This window comes from Sciurus carolinensis, chromosome 5 (assembly GCF_902686445.1).
Source record: "Sciurus carolinensis chromosome 5, mSciCar1.2, whole genome shotgun sequence".
Classification (NCBI taxonomy): Eukaryota; Metazoa; Chordata; class Mammalia; order Rodentia; family Sciuridae; genus Sciurus; species Sciurus carolinensis.
Window position 1 is genome coordinate 47922635 of NC_062217.1, and position 18011 is coordinate 47940645.

Genomic DNA, 18011 nt, shown 5'->3' on the forward strand with positions numbered 1-18011 from the left:
AAATGCAATTAGTAAATGACAGAACTAGGATTTAAATGCAGTTCTTCTGATGCTAGATCATGTGTCCTGTTAGGAAAACAGTTTGTTTTCTTTTAATTACTTTTCTGCCTGTTTCTCAGTGGTTTAAACTTTTAGCATTACCTTTGCTCATTCTACTTAGAATGGTTCCTTCTCTCTTTATGTTCTCTGTACTTAGGAAAAAATGAATTCAACTTATCCCTAAAGAGTTAGGCCACATGTCACATCCTTGCTGTTTTCTCAGGTTCTCACTGGTGTTTCTCTCTATTCCTTCAACACTTGGTTGACTAATTTTTATTGTTTTTACTTAATCTGTTTACAATTTTTTTCATTCTTTAGACAATGAACTACTTAAGGGCAGGCTGTGTCTTATTTTTCTGTTTCTGTATACCCAGTACCTAGCATATATTTGATTTCATAGGTGCTTGTTGGAGGAAAAAATACATTCTTGATCTCCCTTCATCCTGGAATCAACAAGCTAATTTAAGAATCATAATGTGATCTTTCCCTAAAAGTTGCTTTAATGGTTTATTTGAAAGAAAAAAAATTATTTATATAGTTTCTGTCTTGCTTCAGCCTTCCCCCCTTTTGTTTATTTTTTTTATTTATGAAAATCAAGTATTTTAATGACATTACTAGTAGTTCTATTCTAGGTTGTTAAAAGTGGTGATTATATATTGGTCCACTAAAAAAGATAGCTGAGAATGGATTAGTTATCTTAGATGCTGAACATCAGAAATCTTGGGTTACAGTTATAGATTAATTTATAAATTAAACTAAAAATGTCATTTTTCATTATGGTTCTGATTTCTCTACTGAATAAAAGGAATACTTAGCTTTCCTACTTTTCTTTCTTCCTATATTTTCTATTGTCTCTCTTGTGTGCCTCCATATTTTTGTGTAAATTGCAGTCTTATTACAAAAACAAAGCAAGAATTTTTCACAAGTAGGCTTTTCATTTAGACCTGCCTATTCTAGGAATGTGTTATAAAGTTTATGTATTAGTAGTTTTTCTAGCCAAAAATTGATACCGGTTACTACATTTCAAAAAATTATTTGTGTTATGAGAATTGAACCTGGGAGTGCTCTACCACTAAGTTACATCTCTCTTTATTTTTGATGAAGGGTCTTACTAATTTGCCCATGTTGGTCTTGAACTTGTGATACTCCTGCCTCGACTTCCTGAGTTCCTGGAATTATAAGTGTGGGCCACCATACTCAGCTAAAAAATAAAATTTAAATAATAAAAAGTCAAATCTAAGGATTCAGATTTGCTTTTTAAAGAGTGAATCTGTTATTTTTAAGAATTTCACAAGAACCAACTAGTTTTTTCTTACTATTTTTTTTTTTTTAATATAGGGATTGAACCCAGGGGGTGCTTTGCCACTGAGTTACATCCCCCGCCCTTATTATGTTTTATTTTGAGACAGGGTCTTGCTAAGTTGCTGAGGCTGGCCTTAAGCTTGTGATCCCCCTGCCTTAGCCTCCCAAGTTGCTGGGATTATAGGCGTACACCATTGCACCTGGCTAAATGGTTCTTTGGTTTATTAAAACTTAAGTTAGACTTATGGAAAATAGTTTTTAGTATGCATGTGGGGACTACCTTTTCTGTCCATTTTTTGGGAATGTGGGTATATGTATGTCATTTGAGGATACTCGGTGAAACCTTTAACCTCAGTTGGTTCTGGGAAGCTAGTACATCTAGGGAGCCCACCATCTTTTCCCATTTTAATGAGTTTGAGTATGTTAAAAAAAATTATTAATAAAAGAAAGTATCTGGTCTAATTTTACTTTTAACACATATGGTATTCTTAGTATGTTCGTTAATAAAAAAACAAAAATTTATCTTTTACTGTCAAGTAACTTACAATCTTACAAGATAGGACACAGTAAATGATTACAAAACAACTTGGGAGAATGAGCTTTATACCTGTTTCTGCTATGGCATATCTGTTATTGTAATTTGTATTTGCCTTAGTCAAAAAAATGGAACCCTTAAAGTCTTAGCTACCTCTCTTTCTTACCCTTCTCCCTTCCCCCACCAGTGTCTGTCTGGTAGGTCTCTAATGCGTGCTTGTTGAATCAATAAAAGGATATAGATAATACTGATATGATTTCTGAAGACCATCTGGTATATAGAAAAAAAACAATACAGAGAGAATTTTCTCTTCTTCCCTGAGATATTTATGTTTGTAAAGGGGATACTTTTATAAATTCCAGGACACTTTTGTTATTAAATTTCAATTCATTTGAAGTCTGATTAAAAATTAAAGACAGTTGGAGGCCCTGAGTTACCCCCTGTGTAAATCAGTATTTTATATGCTACCTATTTTTTCATCAGATATTCCTTTTCTCTTTAATGTGCTCTCAGATTATCTGAAAGGGTAAAAGCACTTTCTGTCTACAACTTTTACTCCCACTAGGGTAGGAGAGGTCACATGTTCTGTGTTCAGTTGTAGGAGAGGGGTTGTGGTGTAGCTGGGCAGTAAACATTGAAGGAGAGTGGCAGAACTTTCTATTCATGGGTTGTAAGATAACAGCCTGTATTGCCTAATGTTCCCACATTTTAAAAGCAAAATATTTTGAGGGGGAGTATATTGGTTTTGTGGGCTTTTTTTTTTTTTAATGGGTGCTGGGGATTGAACTCAGGGGCACTCAACCACTGAGCCACATCCCCAACCCTATTTTGTATTTTATTTAGAGACAGGGTCTCACTGAGTCAAAAGCACCTTGCTTTTGCTGAGGCTGGCTTTGAACTCTCAATCCTGCTTCAGCCTCCCGAACCTTCACTGGGATCCTATAATCCCAGTGTGCCACCTTGCCTGGCAACATACTGTTTTGATTAAGATTCCTAAATTAGATTATAAGCCATTTTATGGCAGAATTTTTTTTTTTTATTTGTAGCACACCAAGAATATGGCCTCGCACATTGTAAATACTCAGTGGATATTTGTTGAATGGATAAATAGATGAATGAGCTTGACATGAAGTCAGACGTGGACTTGTCTCCACTCTACTTTCAAATACTTTTGAGTATTTCCTTGATAAATCTTTGTTGTGGACTGTCTGGGATCTGTGAGTACAGTGATGAGCATGACAAGGTTCCTGCCCTTATTTGGTTAACTATCTCGATCTTTGTATCTTTATACATTAAGTGAGCTGAGTGTTACTGATATGAAGATTAAATAGGAAATACAGTATTTAGCAGAGGACCTAACTCATTTAAATGGTATTTATTATTTTCTAGTTATTTTCTGATTTGTTATCTCTTCCCTAATCCCCTTGAGGAAGTGTCAGATTTTTTTTTAATTGGTGCAAAAACATCAGTAGTTACTAGAGAGATTCAAGGATTAAATATAGCAGTATGTACATTTTGCTTTGCAAATTGTACAGTAGTTATTAAACATGGAGTATTACAAATGATAATAGGAGTGAACTTTATTGTGATATAGTACAATTCCTGGATGTGTCTTTATGATGAAGTAATTTTAAAAACTCGAATAGGCCTGTTATATCTACTAAGCTCAGTGGCAGAGAATTTAGTCACCTTTGAATTCTTGAACTTTCTAAGAGAAGACAAAGCCATAAAACAGAAAATACCTCTAATAAAGATCCAGGTTTGAATGCAGCTTCACTTAGTCAAAATAACCATTTTCATAGGAGCATTTTTCTTTTAAACATCACCTTGGAGGAAGGTAAAGATTTCTCCAGTGGTAATGATTATAGTCTGTATTAAGGGATTTAGGAGTTTGAATTGTCATGAATATCATGTCTTTCTTCATTGAGTAACTAGGTCAGTATCATCTATTTAAAATATTTAATACTAAATGACAAGATACAGTCATTAGTAGATATTCAAATATTTCAAAGTTTTACTGGTATCCAAATGAATGAAGGTGTTTTTGATGTTCACTTGAATAACTTATAAGAAGTACATTGTAATGAGTCATATCTTTTTGAAAGTCTTATTATTTTTCTATTTCTACTTTTTTCTAATCCTATACAAAGAACAAAAATATCAAGGTAATCAATTAAGTGATTTTTGTTTGTTTTGAAGAATTTTGCCATACCCTGAACAGTTTAAAAACTATTCTTGAGAATATCTCTTATATGTAATTAGTGAAGAATTTAAGGAGGGCAGCATACACATTAGTGACTTGAAGCTATCAGAGTAGCAATCAGGCTATGGAATGTTTGTTTTAGCTGTCATCATCATTTTTGGATGATATCTCCCAGGTCCCATTAATGTGACTTGAACTGGGTTTTTGTTTTGTTTTATGTTTGTATTGGGGATTGAACTAAAGGGTGCTTTTCTGCAAATTATATCCCTAGCCCTTTTTATTTTTCATTTTGAGACAGGATCTTAATAAGTTGCTTAGGCTGGCCTGAAAGTTGGGATTCTCCTACCTCAGCCTCTTGAGTTACTGGAATTACAGGTGTTCACTACATTGGGTTGTTTATTTTATTTATTTATTTATTTTTTTGGTGTTTGGGATCAAATCCAGGACCTTGTACTTGCTAGGCAAGTACTCTGCCACTGAACTACATCCCATTGCCCATAGTCTTGCATTGGATTAGTAATCATAGGGACCACTCTGTTATTGAAACTACTTGAAACCCTCCAGGACTTTCTTAAAGCATGCAGTACTACTGACCAGCTTTATATAACCAAATAAGAACTACATTGTGGAGTTTAGTAACCTGTTTGTCTTGTTTCCTAAACTAAATTCATGGGAACAAGGACCATACATTATCTCTTTGTATTTTCTTCAGTGTGAGCTTAGAAGTTCAGAAAATATTTTGAGTGGGGTGGAATGCATCTGTAACACCAGTGACTGGGAGGACTGAGGAAAGGGGAATCACAGGTTCTAGGCCAGCTTTGGGAACTTAACAAGACCTTGTCTCAAAATGAAAAAAAAAAAATAAAAGAAAACAAAAAGGGCTAGGAATATAGCTCAGTGGTAAAGCACCTTTGGGTTCAATCCTCAGTACAAAAAGCAAAACAGAAACCCAATGCAAGTCATCTTAAGGGAACCTGGAAACTGCCATACAAAAATGATGATGACCGCTGAAACAAACTTTCCATAACATAAATTTTGGTGGTAGTGGGGGTTGAACCTATGGGCATTCTATCACTGAGCTATATCCCCAGTCATTTTTGTTTTTTTGAGACAGGGTCTTGCTAAATTGTTGAGACTGGCCTCAAACTTGTGATACTCCTGCTTCATTCTCCCTAGTCACTGGTATTACAAGTGTGTGCTACCACTTGTAGCTGTTCATAAACTTTTTACCTTTAAGTTGTTTAACAGTAGCAGAGGTGCCTCTGAAAAGAGATGTTTGGGATCTTTTGATTAGCTGTGGATATACATCAAAAAAGCATAATAAAACTTTTTTATTAGCGAAAACCTCATGCCAGTGTCATTGATGGGCTTTAGTTAACATTAACTGAAATGAATTCAAGTGATTTAAAAATTGAGAAGGTATACTATGAAAGATAGAAGGCTTTAAAATTTAACCTTTAAATTATCTAGTATTTAAAGTTTGCTTCTAAACTTTGTACAGTAGGAAAATACAGAATTACATGTATAACTTACTAAATAGCTGTATTTTAAGTATATATCCTGTAATACTAAGCCCATGACCTTCTGCATTCTCATTTCTTATTTGAGGTTTTATTGCAGCTGTTTTTTGTTTGTTTGTTTCATTGAGTTTAGAAGCTTAGGATGACAGGATGATTACAGGAATTTCATTTTAAGATTCTTGACATGGAATATCAAAATTGTTTGATTATATTCAAACTTATTTAAAATGTTTTCCTATTATATTTAGAGAGGAAAGAGGGTGTACCATAAAAAAAGCAGATCATTCAGGTTTCACATATGGGAAGAGGGAATTTTTTTTTTTTAATTTTTTTTATTTTTTTACGTTTACATAGGGTAATGATGTTTATTTTATTTTTCCCCTCCCCCCCACCCCTCCCACCCCTCTTTTCCCTCTACACAGTCCTTCTTTCCTTCATTCTTACCGCTCTCCTTAGCCTAACTCTAAACCTAACCCTAAACCTAATGCTAGCCCGTCCCACCCCCCATTATATGTCCTCATCCGCTTATCAGCGAGATCATTCGTCCTTTAGTTTTTTGAGATTGGCTTATCTCACTTAGCATGATATTCTCCAATTTCGACCATTTGCCTACAAATGCCATAATTTTATCATTCTTCATTGCGGAGTAATATTCCATTGTATAAATATGCCACAGTTTCTTTATCCATTCATCAACTGAAGGGCATCTAGGTTGGTTCCACAATCTGGCTATGGTGAATTGAGCAGCAATGAACATTGATGTGGCTGTATCTCTGTAGTATGCTGATTTTAAGTCCTTTGGGTATAGGCCAAGGAGTGGGATAGCTGGGTCAAATGGTGTTTCCATTCCAAGCTTTCTGAGGAATCTCCATACTGCTTTCCAGAGTGGCTGCACTAATTTGCAACCCCACCAGCAATGTATGAGTGTTCCTTTTTCACCACATCCTCGCCAACACCTATTGTTGCTTGTATTCTTGATAATCGCCATTCTAATTGGGGTGAGATGAAATCTTAGGGTAGTTTTGATTTGCATTTCCCTTATTACTAGGGATGTTGAACATTTTTTCATATATCTGGTGATTACTTGTACATCTTCTGTGAAGTGTCTGTTCATTTCCTTAGCCCATTTGTTGATTGGATTATTTGTATTCTTCGTGTAGAGTTTTTTGAGTTCTTTATAGATTCTGGAAATTAGCGCTCTATCTGAGGTATGGTTGGCAAAGATATTCTCCCACTCTGTAGGCTCTCTAGAAGAGGGAATTTTTGCACACAAAGAATCTTAGTCTTTAACATTTATTGGTAACTTGGGAAAAGCCGAAATGTTTTGTTTCCCTGGAGTTTATTGTCTTAAGTCTGGTTGCACTGGGGCTTGGAAGAGGATCCTAAAATGTCATAAGAATAAAAGGTATTTATCATCAGAAAATATGTGGAAAGATCTGAATTGAGCTTGACAGTGTGTACAGACAGATAGCCTGCGTAGTATATATTGGGTTTCTTGGTGGAATCAAGACAGGGCTGACTGACTTCTGTAATTGTGAGGTTAGCGGGAAGATAGGAAACTGAAAAATGCAGAAGTGCTGACTGCTGCTGTTGAGATGATAGTTGCTGTAGATTGGGTCTTGAATGTGCCCCTGAGGCTTGTGTGTGAAAGGCTTGGCTCCCAGCCTGTGGCATTATTGGGAGTTGGAACCTGTAAAAGGTGGGTTATGGGGGAAGAAAATTAGGTCATTGGCGGTGTGTCCTTGAAGGACATATTTGGACCCACCCCTTCCTCTTTCTCTTTGCTTCTTGACTGCCATAAGGTGAGCAGGTTTCTCTACCCTATGCTACTTGCCATGATGTGCATTTCACCTCAGGCCCAAAGGCACTGGGGCCAAGGGACCATGGACTAAAACTATGAGGCAAAATAAACCTTTCCTCCTTAAGTTGTATCTCAGGTATTTAGTATAACAATGGAAGGCTGAGTTATACAATAGTAAAGAGTAATAAAATTGTGACAGGTGTACTTTTTTGAAAATACTTTTGTTTTAAATGAGCAGTTTTAGACTCACACCAAAACTAAGAGGAAGGTAACAGACATTTCATGTATCCTCCTACTTTGGCATATCATGGACTCTGGCATTATCATCATCCCCACCCGTGTACTTTCATTAAAATTTAAGAACCTATACTGACATGTCCTTAATACCAGAAGTCCATGGTTTACATTAGGATTCACTGGTGGTGGTGTACATTCAATAGATTTGGACAAATGTATGTAATATGTATTTAAGTTTCCTCCATATCTTTTCAGACTTGATAGATCAAGTGCTGAATAATGTTCCATTCTCCAGATGTATCACAGCGTATTCACTCTCCTACTGAAGGATATCTTGGTTACTTCTAGGTTTTTGGCAACACGAATAGCTATCTCCATGTAGATTTTTGTGTGAACATAAGTTTTTACTTTTTTGAGGTAAATACTAGGAAGCCTAATAGCTAGATCATATGGTAAGAGTATATATAGTTCTGTAAGAAGCTTCCAAATTGTCTTCCAAAGTGGTTGAACCTTTTTGCATTCCAGCTAGCCATGAATGAAATTTCTTGTTGCTCCAAATCTTTACTAGCATTTAGTGTGGTGGTAATGTTCTGAACTTTAACCTTTCTAATAAGTTTGTAGGAATATCTTATTGTCATTTTAATTTTTGCATTTTCCTCATGACATAGAGAACATCTTTCATATGCTTATCTGTTCATTTTTGCTAAGGGTCTTTTAAGCTTATTGGATTTTTTTTTTTTTTTTTTTTTTTTTTTTGGTACTGGGAATTGAACCAGGGGCACTAAATCACTGAGCCACATCCCCAGCCCTTTATGTATGTATGTTTGTATTTATTTTAATTTTGAGACCAGATCTTACTATGTTGCTTAGAGACACGTTAAATTGCTGAGACTGGCCTCAGACTTGGGATCCTCCTGCCTCAGCCTCCCAAGGCACTGGGATTACAGGTGTGTACCACCATGCCCACCTTGGAGCATTTTTTAATTGGATTGTTTGTTCTTTTATTATTGAGCTTTAATCCTTTCATTAAGTTTTAAGAGGTTTTTGTATATTTTGAGTAACAGTCCTTTAGCAGATGTGTCTTTTGTAGATGTTTTTCTTCCAGTGTGTGGCTTGTCTTATTTTCTTCACACTGTCTTTCACAGAATAGACATTTTTAATTTTAATGAAGTCCAGTTTATCAATTCTTTCTTGGATCCTGCTTTTGATGTCATATCTCTCATCACAAAACCCATGGTCATCTAACTTTTCTCCTGTCTTAGTGAATTTTGGAGTTTCTACATTTTATATTCAGGTTTGTGATCCATTTTGAATTAATATTACAAAGGATTTTAATTTTGTGGCTAGATTCATTTTTTTTTTTACATGTAGACATTCAGTTGTTCTAGCACTGTTGAAAAGACTTACCTTTTCTTCATTGTATTGCCTTTGCTCCTTTGTCAAAGCTCAGTTGGCTGTATTTATGTGATTCTATCTCTGGTCTGTTATTTTGTTCTGTTGATCTATTTGTTTCTTCTTTTACCAATACTTCACTGTCTTGACTACTGTAGCTTAGAGAGGTGTATGTTTAAGTTTGATCCATGGTATATTCCTGTTTATCTTTTCATTGTAGAAATCTGACTAAAATTTCCTTATATGTTTGTCACATCATGAAGAACAATTTAAACCCTGATAATGAATTTGGAGTTTTTCCTATCAGCATTGAAAGCCATTGGTTAGTTTAAGTAGAGTGGTAAGTAGATTGTATTTTCATTTTTGGTGAATGGTTCCTGCTCCAGGCTGAAGAATCACTGAAGGGGAGCTAGAATAGAGTTAGTAAGGGCAAATCAAATGAAAACATGAAGCAGCTATCAAGTTATTACCTAATAATGCAGTACATGCCCATTGAATGATTTATATGACCTTGAAAATTTTCTTTCAGCTGATAGTGTGTCTCCTTGTAAGAGTTGAACTCCTTATGACAGAACAGTTTCTACCAGAAAAGTATTGTGCAAGTGGGAATTAGAGGAAGGGAAGGCAGTCACAGTGAAATCTCCTGGAGGTACTTTTCTCTGTCAATGCCAGAGCCTAATGCAGTTATTGATGGGCATCTTATCCTCTCAGATGGGGAAACCATTGCACTAGAGACTCGCCCTCCCCAAATGAAAACATTAACTAGGGGAAATAAACAGCCACAGAAATGAAACAGAATTTCCTTGCAAGTTAATTCTTGTTTGTTGGAGAGAGATTTTTTTTTTTTTTTTTTTAAATAACTGCCAGAACAGGTTGTGCTGATAAGGACATTTTAACATGTTTGTGTTCCTTGAACCAGGGTGTTTTTTTTCAGAATTCAGATTTAGGGTGCTGAAGGGAAGTTTCCCCAATCCATTAATTTGCATAATGAGAGCATCAATTAATGGTGTTTGATTATAATTTTCAGGCTTTTTTTGTTTTGGTATTAGGGATTGAAATCAGGGTTGCTTAAACACTGAGACACATACCCAGCCCTTTTTATTTTTTTATTTTGAGACAAGATCTCACTAAAGTGTTCAGGTTGAGGTTGGTTAAGTTGCTGAGGCTGGTCTTGAACTTGCCATCCTCTGATCTCAGCCTCCTGAGTTGCTGGGATTATAGATGTGCACCACCATGCCCGGCTACTTTCAGACTTTTTAAGCCAGGAAAGAAGTTAAACTAATGTCATAAGCAGAGTGAAAATTATCTGATTATGGGTGGATATTTCTCTTTTAGTTTTAGTTTCTCTTGCTTTCAGAAGATGCTCAGAAAAGGGTTAATCTTGAACACAGGTATGGACAGGTCTAGGTATTCAGTCTGCTTGGCTGTTTTGCAAGGTGCTTGCTGTAGATGCTGCGTGACTGTAATCTGACACCAAGTGGGACCTAGTGGCCAATGATGGAAAGTGGAGAACTATGTGAAAGAACTGGAATTTCAGGTCTGGGGAATAATTGTGGCCTGCCCTCTGAGTCCTGGAAGTGTTCATCTGAGTGTCAGCAAAAAGGCAAAAGCATAGAGAAGTTAGACTATTTAGTTTGATCATATTTTTTTTTTTTTAAATTAACATGGTTGAAACTAAGGTGAGCTCAGTCAAGTTTGGAAAGAACTGCTTCAGCTTTACGTAGGTTACCTGAAGCCTAATAGAGACTGTGTGTGTGGGAGGGGTGTGGGGGGATTCAGGGTAGAGAGTACATGGAATCAAACCCAGTCCTTATGCATGCTAGGCAAGAGGTCTACCTCTGAGCTACAGCTCAGCCCCTGACTGAGAATTTGTATGCAAAAGCCATCAGTATGTGCTTCACTTACATGAAAGCAAGCTATACTTTTGACAGCTATGGGTAGCTTGTTCTCCCCTCTGGCCCCCTCTGTACCATTGAAGAATGCCAAATTTAAAATGATGTCTAAATTTAAAGTAGTTGTGTGGAATTGTTACTTTAAAAGATAGCAGTGGTATACATGGCTCATATGTGAATTCTAGAAATTTTTTACAGGGAAGTTCTGGGGATTGAGCTCAATACCTCATGCATGCTAGGCAAGCGCTCTACCAGTGAACTATACCTCTAGCCCCCAGAGTTTTAAGCTTTTTCTAAACTTTCTTAGATTCTTTGAAAATTTAAAAATTTCAGTTTGTAGTTTAGAATAATTTTATTTTTAAATTAAATTATGAGAATACTAGGTGTAGTGATGAATGATTCGTACACTTATGTTTTCTGTTTTATGTATATTGTACATAATTTACAGAGGACTTTATAATATGGTATTTTTTAAAAAATTAGTGTCCCTCCCCCCAACCTCTTTCATTTCTGCAGGGACTAAGGATAGGGAGGATATTAAGTCTGATTACTTAACTATAACTCATTGTAGTATTTTTCTTAATTGTCTTTGCAATATCTACATTTTTTAAATGTAAATGATAGCAATAATACTGCTTTTGAAGAACTGGGAAGAGCTGGATGCAGATGGCACTTGCCTGTAATCTAGTCTACTTGGTAGTCTTGGCAGGAGGATGGAAAATTCCCAATTTTGTGGAACACTTTCTCAAGAAAATAAGGGACTGGGGTGTGGCTCAGTGGTAGATCCTTGCCCAGCATATGTGGGGCCCTGGGTTTTTATCCCCAGCACTGAAAAACTAAAATCAAATTACAAAAATAAAGATCTAGAAAGGAAAATATCAGTAAAAATCTATTTTAAAGTATTCTAATGATTTATTAAGTTGTGGTAGCCTTAAAAACATCTTGTTTCCTTCTCACTTTTTAGGCTGGGTGAAGGTGTAAAGTAAGATGTAAAGTAGACTTGTAAATGAATAATAATAATGAAATAGATTTAAGGAAATAATAGCCTTAATAAAACTCTCCTTCAGTTGTTCAGGTAAAAATATGGTTGAAGATGATCCATCCCATGTATCAAGAGGTTGCATAAAATAATATATGAAAGTATTCTGATTAACAGTTGTACTAGAGTGTGGTAAGGGATTTTATTGCAAGGAATTTCTTCATTCCAGATATTCTGCTAAGTAGAAGTGTTAATAAGTTTTTATTAATGTAAATATAGGGCAAAAGGAACCTGATCTGTTTTGCCTTCTTTGCTACAAAGTGGTTCTATGTCTTCAGACAAATCAGATTACATTAGACCCTATTTCTTTATTTTTGGGAGTGGCAAAGGCAGTACTGGGGATCGAACACAGAGTCTTGAGCATGCTATACAAGTGCTCTTCCTAACTGTATCCCCCATCCTGTTATCTTTTCAATGTACGTGTCGTTGTCCTAGGTGATCTTTAAATGTTTTTCAGCTCTAAAATCCTGTGATTTTATAATTTTTAGATTGAGAATAGGGAGACCCTTTGAAAATTGTGTGGTTTTTCTTCATACCATGGACTAATTTATTTTATTATAAACACGAATACTATCTGAATACTTTAAAGTCAGTGTTCATCCAACCATCCCATTACTTTTAGCTAATACATTTAACCTTTTTAATGCCAGGATTATCTAAAACCTTTTAGCCTGTTTGACTGATGTCCTTCATTTGTTATTTTTCACTTTAATGAAAAATCATAGTAATTTCCAGAGCACAGCAATGGTTTTCTGGAGGGTTACAAGTTTGAGGCCAGCCTCAACACCTTATTGAGACCCTCTCAAAAAAATAAATAAAAAGGCTGGAGATGTATCTTGGTGGAAAGTGCCCCTGGGTTCAATCCCCAGTAGTATAAGCAAATGAAATACCTTTATGAATTAATGGATTTTTAAATATCCTTATCTATAAAAACCCTTTTGAAGTAATTTTTAAGTTTGCATTCAGTAAGGGATTTTTTATTTTTTGAGACAGGATCTTGCCAAGTTCCTGAGGCTGACCTAGAACATGCAATTCTCCTGCCTTAGCCTCCTTTGTCACTGGGATTATAGGTGTGTGCCATCTGCATGGCTCTAATAGAAATAACTTTATATTAATAAAGTAAACAAAAATTAACCAATTGAATTGATTATGTAGCCAGTAACATAACTGAACGTTTTATGTTTGCAATTGGTAAAGTTATTTTGTTTGGAACAGGGACATTAATTGGACTTTGTGGTAAGGGAAGCTTACTAAACAGAATGAAGACTAGCCTTAATGCAATTGGTTACCAAAAATGCCAAATTTTTAGGCACTAGAATAGAACTACACTTTTGTTAATAGTGGACTATGAGAGACCAGGCATAGTGGTACTTGCCTGTAATCCTAGCAGCTCAGGAGGTTGAGTGAGGCAGGAGGATCAAAAGTTCAAGGCGACTCAGCATTTTAGTGAGACCCTATCTCAAATAAAAAAGACTAGGGATCTAGCTCAGTAAGTAGAGTTCCCCTGGGGGGTCATGGCTATGGTATTCTTTGTTGGAGTCCAGCAAATAGCTGTGGTAAAGCAGGGCATGATGGTGCATGCCTGTAATCCCAGTGGCTCCAGGAGGCTGAGGCAGGAGCATTGTGATCAGTTCAAAGCCAGCCTCAGCAATGTAGGGGACCCGTAAGCAACTTAACCAGACCCTGTCTCTAAATAAAATATTGAAAAGGGCTGGGAATGTGGCTCAGTGGTTAAGTGCTCCTGGGTTCCATCCCTAGTACCAAAAACAACAACAGCAACAACAACAACAAAACTGTGGTCATTTACCACCGAGAATTATAGGAGTGAAATTTTAAATAATTAACTTGACACATGCATGCCTGCTATAGATCTCTTACACTATACTTATAGCTATAATTAATGCTTATTGAATACGATTTATGTGCCAGGCTTTCTGTATATATATTTTACATTTTCACATCTCTAGATTTTGGTACCATTTATTATGCCCATTTTACAGAATGAGGAAATTTGAAGTTTATACTTACATGGAAAGAGAAGATGCAGACATCAAGTAAAGTAACTTGTTCGAGGTCATACTTGTAGACATTTGGAACCCAAGTGGTCTAACTCCTGAGTCTCTGCTCTTGTTCTAATTCTTTTACCTTAAATCTGAAGCTTATTTTGGTGATGAGAGTTTAAAAGCTTATTGCTTAGTATTCCTCTAGCATGTCTTCCTACAGAACAAGAATATGGTACTGACCCAGCTGAAAGACATCAGGATCCAGTCCAGTGGAGTTACTGTTAATGCCCTACTAGATTACTTTTCAAAACTGTGTAGACAATTTGATACTTATGTCTGTGAGGTGAATAAGTAGTTTTCACTTATCTTTTTCCTAGTTACTTAATAATATTGTAAAAACACATTCAAGAACTATTAACAGCAGAATGTTTGTGAATATAAAATATTATTTAATGATGGGTAAATTTAAATTAGTTGAATATTTAATATTTACTTCGGACCTTAACGTTTATTAGGGTAGAATAGAAATCATTTCCCCACATCAGTTTTAGTACCTATATTTGTCCTATACTCAAGTATATTTGAGGAAATATGATACATTTAGTTTTGGACATGTTTTAGAAATGCAGTGACCTTGAGGGGCTCTGATGTGGACTTGTCTAATAGTTTACTGACTGCTTTTGGAGATCAGAAGCTGAACTAGAGATGGAGTCCCTCCCCCCTTAAATTTGATATATGCATTTATTTAAATCTATTTTCTAAACTATTACAGTATAAGGGATTTGGGTAGATTTAGAGGCAAGCCTGTATACTACAGTAATGGAGTACTTATTTAGGCAATGAGAATTCTGCTTTTAGCTCTGTTTTGCTTGGACTGAGATCTTGGGCACCTGTCAATTCAATGAAAACCTGAATCACAGATTTGGATTTGGTGTTTTGTCTGTTACTGAAAAATTTCAATATACTTTTGTTATTGAAATATTTCTGACATGTACAAATGATAACTCTGGATTAGGTGACCAAATTTATTTTCACGAACACCTTGATGCCATAGGGAATATAATTATACAGGGAAGAGGAAGAAGAGCAGGAAAAATAACAGAGCATCAGAAACCTGATTGAGCCAATAAAATGCTTTTCTTAAATTTTACATTTTTATTTTACGAACTTCTGTATACAAATGAACAAAAGCTATGTGACTGAGATAAGTCGACTTTTTCTGCCCCAATAAATGACCTACTGATGGTGAGGAGCTATTTCAGTTTTGATTTATTACTGTTGATTATTAGCGTGCTCTCTAAGATGTGGATATGTTCATTGCTTGTTCTTATTTTTTGTGATTTCTGAAAGAGTTATTAAAGCACAGTGTGCCTTTTCTTTTATAAAGCCTTCCAACTTCTATCCTCAACCCATAAGAATTGCTCCCTTCAAAAACAGTACTTACCAGGTGTGGAAGTGCTGTGGAAATGCTGCTGAGAAATCGTGTGTGACTGCAATGGAAAAGAAAGTGAAACTTTATATAGAAACTTCATGTAAATATATAGATTCACATTGGTGGTTAGTATAGTATCACTTGGTATTTATGAACAAACAGGTTTTGGAACAGCCTTTTGGAACCTAACCTAACCCAGAAAACCTTTTATGTCAGGGAGCATCCCTGATTATATTTTCTTAGTGTAGGTTTTTATATTGAAGACAATAGGTTCCTTGCTATCAGAAGTACTTCATTTTTATTTTTTATTGATTTTTAGTAGTGGGGACCGAACCCAGAGGGCGCTGAGTCACATCCCTAGACCTTTTTTTATATTTTATTTTGAGACAGGGTCTTGCTAATTTGCTTAGGGTCTCACTAAATTGCTGAGGCTGGACTTGAATTTGAGATCCTTCTGCTTCAGCCTCTGGAGTCACTGGGATTATAGGCATGTGCCATTGCACCTGGCGAGCACTGTGTTTTTGAAGGGGGCAATTCTTATAGGTTGATAGGTATAGAAGTTTGGAGGCTTTATAAAAGAAATGGCACTTGAGTTGAGCATTAAAGAATGGAAAAGATATGTGCTGAGAAAGGGATTGGTGTTCCAAACATGGGTAATAATAGAAGTTGATAAGAGAGGTAAGAATGAATGCAGTTTGTTTGGAGGAACATGGAAAACAGGCCTGTGAGGCCAGGAGTGGGTTGTGTGGTAATTTAAGGGAAAAGATAGTACAAGTAATGTGTGTGCCAGACGAAATATATGTCTTATGTTTATATATCTGTGATCAATTTAAAATGAAAAAATTTTTTTCTTTAAATATGGTACATTGCTCAAAAACTACTGGAATGTACTAAATATACTTTCTCAATGTTAGAGTTGAACTCTAAAGGATTAGAGCATTGGGTAGTTGGAAACTACTGGGTTTGAACTGAGTTTAGTGAATAAAATTCTGAATTTATTATTTTATTTTGACGTAGATTTATGGAAGTCACAGTAATCTATGGTGATGCCTAGAACCTAGAATATATAGGAAATTGGTTTTACTGAAATTAGGAAGTAAGAGTACCCTATTTTTCTAGCACATAACTGTCTCAGGGAAATTGAACCACCATGTCAGCTTCACCCCCAAACTTGCCTCTAAAATTTTTAGGAAATTAGTGGCTATACTTGCCTTGGAGTCAACTTCTTTTTTAAATATTTGTAATAAAACCACAAAGGCTATAGCAGAGAAGTGATGTTATTCAGTGTGATTTTTTAAAAATATCTTTGCTTTCATATCACATTTATGGCCATAACTATTTGATTCAGTATTTAACAAAATTATAATAAATATCTAAAAAAAATCTAAAACAAAAATTTTCACTATTTGTTAGTACTGGTAACTTTTTAAAAAAATACATCTTTGGCAGGCATTTTAAAAGCATTCTCCCTTCATTGAAATTGTTTTTTGCTGTTAAGTTGCGATTCTGTTTTTCTACTATTGTAAAGTGCAGTTCTTTGCATGTTCTAATTTGCCATGACGTGGTCAAGTGCTGTTTCCTTCCTGTTGCTTGCAGCCTTTTGCTAGAGATAAGAATACATTGCAGTGCATTAAAAAAGAAGCCACCGAAGACAGGCTGTAAGCATGGTAACTCTTAAAAGTATTGTACTTATCAGAAGCCTTTTAAAGAACAGAAAAAGTAGGCTTCAATTTCTGCTTATTTTAAAAAGCTCTTAAAATGTTGTTTACTAACCTTGTAAATGTACTCAATTTTTAATTAACATATTATTAGACCTAACAGGGATGCTGTCTGAATGTTTCTATTAAAGGCAAAAATATACATTTTATATATATTATGAAATAGAGCAGCAGTTCTGATATAGGAGCTTTGCTGGATTAGTAGAAAACAGGAAATTGCTTCTGTGTCCTTTATTGTGATTATAAACCTCATTATTGCTGGACTTTGTTTTTGTGTTTGTTTTTTAATATTCAGTACTTCAACTTAAGTTTAACTGAGAGGAGAAACTTCATTTTTAGCAATGAAGGGTGATCTTGGCAGAAATGAAGTCTTCAAAGAAATTTATGTCTAACTTAAAAAAAAAGCCTAATAAAGACATAATTAATTTTTATTTAAAGATAATAACAACAACAAAACACTGTGGAGATACTGTGTTCTGGTTATATTTTAAATGGATGGCTGCTTTTTCACAACTAATTTAAGCTTTTGTTTTTCAGGCCAGGAAGCTTGAGAAAAGAAAAATTTCAGAAAAATTGCTTCTGTTTGTTTAAAATATCTATGAACCAAGAAAAACTGAAGTACCTTCCTTAAAGATAACCTGGGTATACGGTAATTTCACAGACTTGACTGAGGGGTTTTACCCAAATTTTTCACTGGACTCTACTGCCTGATAACTTGAATCTGTTTGGAATTTTTCTCATGTGGATCTAAGGGGAATGCTTTATTATGGCTGCTGTTGTCCAACAGAACGACCTTGTATTTGAATTTGCTAGTAACGTCATGGAGGATGAACAACAGGTATGGGACCTGAAGAAAACTGGATTTTAATAAATTTGTTGTGATTTTTTTTCGTTCGTA

The 18011-nt window shown here is 35.3% G+C and overlaps 1 protein-coding gene across 7 annotated transcripts in view; it reads left to right on the top strand.

The window, feature by feature from the left end:
• Positions 1 to 18011, top strand: part of Elf1 (E74 like ETS transcription factor 1) — a 105421-nt gene that overhangs the window by 37655 nt on the left and 49755 nt on the right. For 3 of the 7 annotated variants that reach the window (XM_047552020.1, XM_047552025.1, XM_047552021.1), the window contains exon 2: positions 17651 to 17951. The exons of 1 other annotated variant lie outside the window; for it this stretch is intronic. In XM_047552020.1, the coding sequence (XP_047407976.1) occupies positions 17880 to 17951 (72 nt within the window). In that variant the 5' untranslated portion in view covers positions 17651 to 17879. Of the gene's footprint in view, positions 1 to 17036; positions 17063 to 17095; positions 17115 to 17650; positions 17952 to 18011 lie in introns of those variants that run through there. 3 more of the 7 variants (XM_047552024.1, XM_047552022.1, XM_047552023.1) reach the window with 3 other exon arrangements.